General features: G+C 40.8%; 1 protein-coding gene across 1 annotated transcript in view; it reads left to right on the top strand.

Annotated features, from left to right (window-relative positions):
* LOC103470993 (F-BAR and double SH3 domains protein 1) overlaps nucleotides 1–2214 on the top strand; it is a 38159-nt gene that overhangs the window by 32717 nt on the left and 3228 nt on the right. Inside the window, exons 14-16 of the mRNA XM_008419745.2 lie at nucleotides 544–672; nucleotides 1141–1224; nucleotides 1321–1465. Of these exons, the coding sequence (XP_008417967.1) occupies nucleotides 544–672; nucleotides 1141–1224; nucleotides 1321–1465 (358 nt within the window). The remainder of the gene's footprint in view (nucleotides 1–543; nucleotides 673–1140; nucleotides 1225–1320; nucleotides 1466–2214) is intronic.

Below are 2214 nucleotides of genomic sequence, written 5' to 3'. Positions count from 1 at the left end.
CCATCCATCCATCCATCCATCCATCCATCCATCCATCCATCCATCCATCCATCCATCCATTTTCTTCTGCTTTATCCGGGGTCGGGTCATGGGGGCAGCAGCTTCAGAAGGGAGGCCCAGACTTCCCTCTTCCCAGCCACTTCTTCCAGCTCCTCCAGGAACCCCAAGGCACACATAGCAAGTTCTAAATGGGTTTTGTCTCAAACAGTCTAAAGCAGGGTTTTTTCTTAAGATTTTAGCAACTTCCATCATAGCTTCAGTTTCAGCATAATGTCTCAGGCATGTTGATGAAAATACATAACCATAATTGTGTCTTTTTTCAGCGTTGTTCCTTCAGTTTAACAAATTTATCCCTGTCCTTTCACAGTTCTTTGTTCCTGCTCTCTTCTGGAATTTCTTTGGTCTCTGTTTGATGATGTCACACACAGAGCCAATCAGAGCGGACGTCGTTTACCATCAGACCCATCAATGCAGAGGCAGCAGAATGTCCACAGAGTGGACCTGACCCTCCTCTCTCTGATCAACTGTGTTCCTGTTTTTTAGGAGGATGAGTTTGAGCTGACTGACTTTCAGGACTATGACGATGAGAATGGAGACATATTTGCAGACCCAGTTTCGGCCTCTAGAGTGTGTGTGTATCCTGCAGCCTGCAGAGTTGTCTACAGCTATCAGGTGGGCAGCACCAGACCAGCACTGACCACACTTTAACGGAGGTATTTCACACAGATGTTACTCCAAAACGTAAAAGCTTTACATCTTATTGTAAGATATGTAAATGTCTAACCAGGACAGCTGCTGCTACAGAACTTTACTTTTGAAAATATGATGTTTGAAAAAAATCAACTTAATATAATGTGCTATTCTTACTGATACTAAGAAATCATCTTTCTGTAAATGCTTCAACTCATTTAACAGATCCGAAATCTGTTATTAAATGTTTTTAGCTCATTATATATATTTTTTAATAGAATTTTTTTTTAAACAAACATCTGACTGGACATAATGTACACAAGACAAACTGGGACAGGAATATCTCAGCATAATCTGCAGAGATTCTTGGTTTGGTGTATTGAAGACGTTATGTTTTTTTCTCAAAAAAAAAACAAAAAACATTATTGCCAACCGGTTTTTCTCATGAAGGCGAGCCAATCAGATGAACTGTCGGTCACAGAGGGGGAGGAGCTTCATGTGGTTGAAGACGGAGATATGGAGGACTGGCTGAAGGTAAAACAGCAATTTATACATTCATATCAATATAATATAGAAAAAAAACTGGGCTGCGGGCTATAAATGCACGTATCTGCTAATGTCACTTCCCAGGTGTGTAACTCCTGTGGCCAGATGGGGTATGTTCCTGAGCGCTATGTGCAGTTCCAGTGTCTACCAGCAGAGTACGCTGCTCAGCTGGACAGCTCCTTCAGCTCCAGCTCCTCCTCAGGAATAAAAGAGAGAGCAAGGGCCACCGGTCAGTAAAGTGATCCTGCTGTAGGGATGCTTTATGGTTGGGCTAATGTTGGCATGTCACAGTCAGTCATAAAACCATAATTAATTTCACAACTTTACTGGTGACAGAAGTAAAAATCTTAAATATTTCCTTGCTTTTATTATTAAAACATACAGAAAAGTTACTGAAGTGGGATTCTTGTGTAACATTACAGCCCTAATTACTGCTTTTAATGTAACATTAACATTTGAGAGCAAACTGTGAAAAAAAAGGACTCCCCCCCTTCATCCACTTTTATCAGTTTTGTTTCAACCAAGACTTTGTTGTCCAGGTAAAATTACGCTGTACAGTAATAGACTGACAGTCTGATGCTGTTCCAACCTGCTGGGTGATTTTCCTGATAGTTCGCTCTGAGTTGGGCAAAGGTCGTGAGCCAAATGTTACGAGGGTCAGCTTTTAAATTGCAATTTACAGAATATTCAAATAGAAAAGTTACTTGTTATGGATTGGCGTTTGTAAAGTGTGTAAATTGATCATGTTCTTGATCGTTATATTCAGGGGTGAAAGTAGTTTTAAATTCTTGGGGGTACTATGACAAAAAATATATATATATATATTAAAAAAAAATTCCCTTCTCACCCTCCGCGGGTGGTCTGTTTYATCCTCTGAGCTCGGGTCCTCTACCAGAGGCCTGGAAGCTTGAGGGTTCTGCGCAGTATCTTGGCTATGCCTAGAACTGCACATTTCTGGACTGAGATGTCTGATGTTGT

The sequence above is a fragment of the Poecilia reticulata genome, linkage group LG10 (assembly GCF_000633615.1).
Source record: "Poecilia reticulata strain Guanapo linkage group LG10, Guppy_female_1.0+MT, whole genome shotgun sequence".
In the NCBI taxonomy this organism is placed as follows: Eukaryota; Metazoa; Chordata; class Actinopteri; order Cyprinodontiformes; family Poeciliidae; genus Poecilia; species Poecilia reticulata.
The sequence above is the reverse complement of the archived record's forward strand: the minus strand, read 5'-3'. Positions and strand labels throughout refer to the sequence as shown.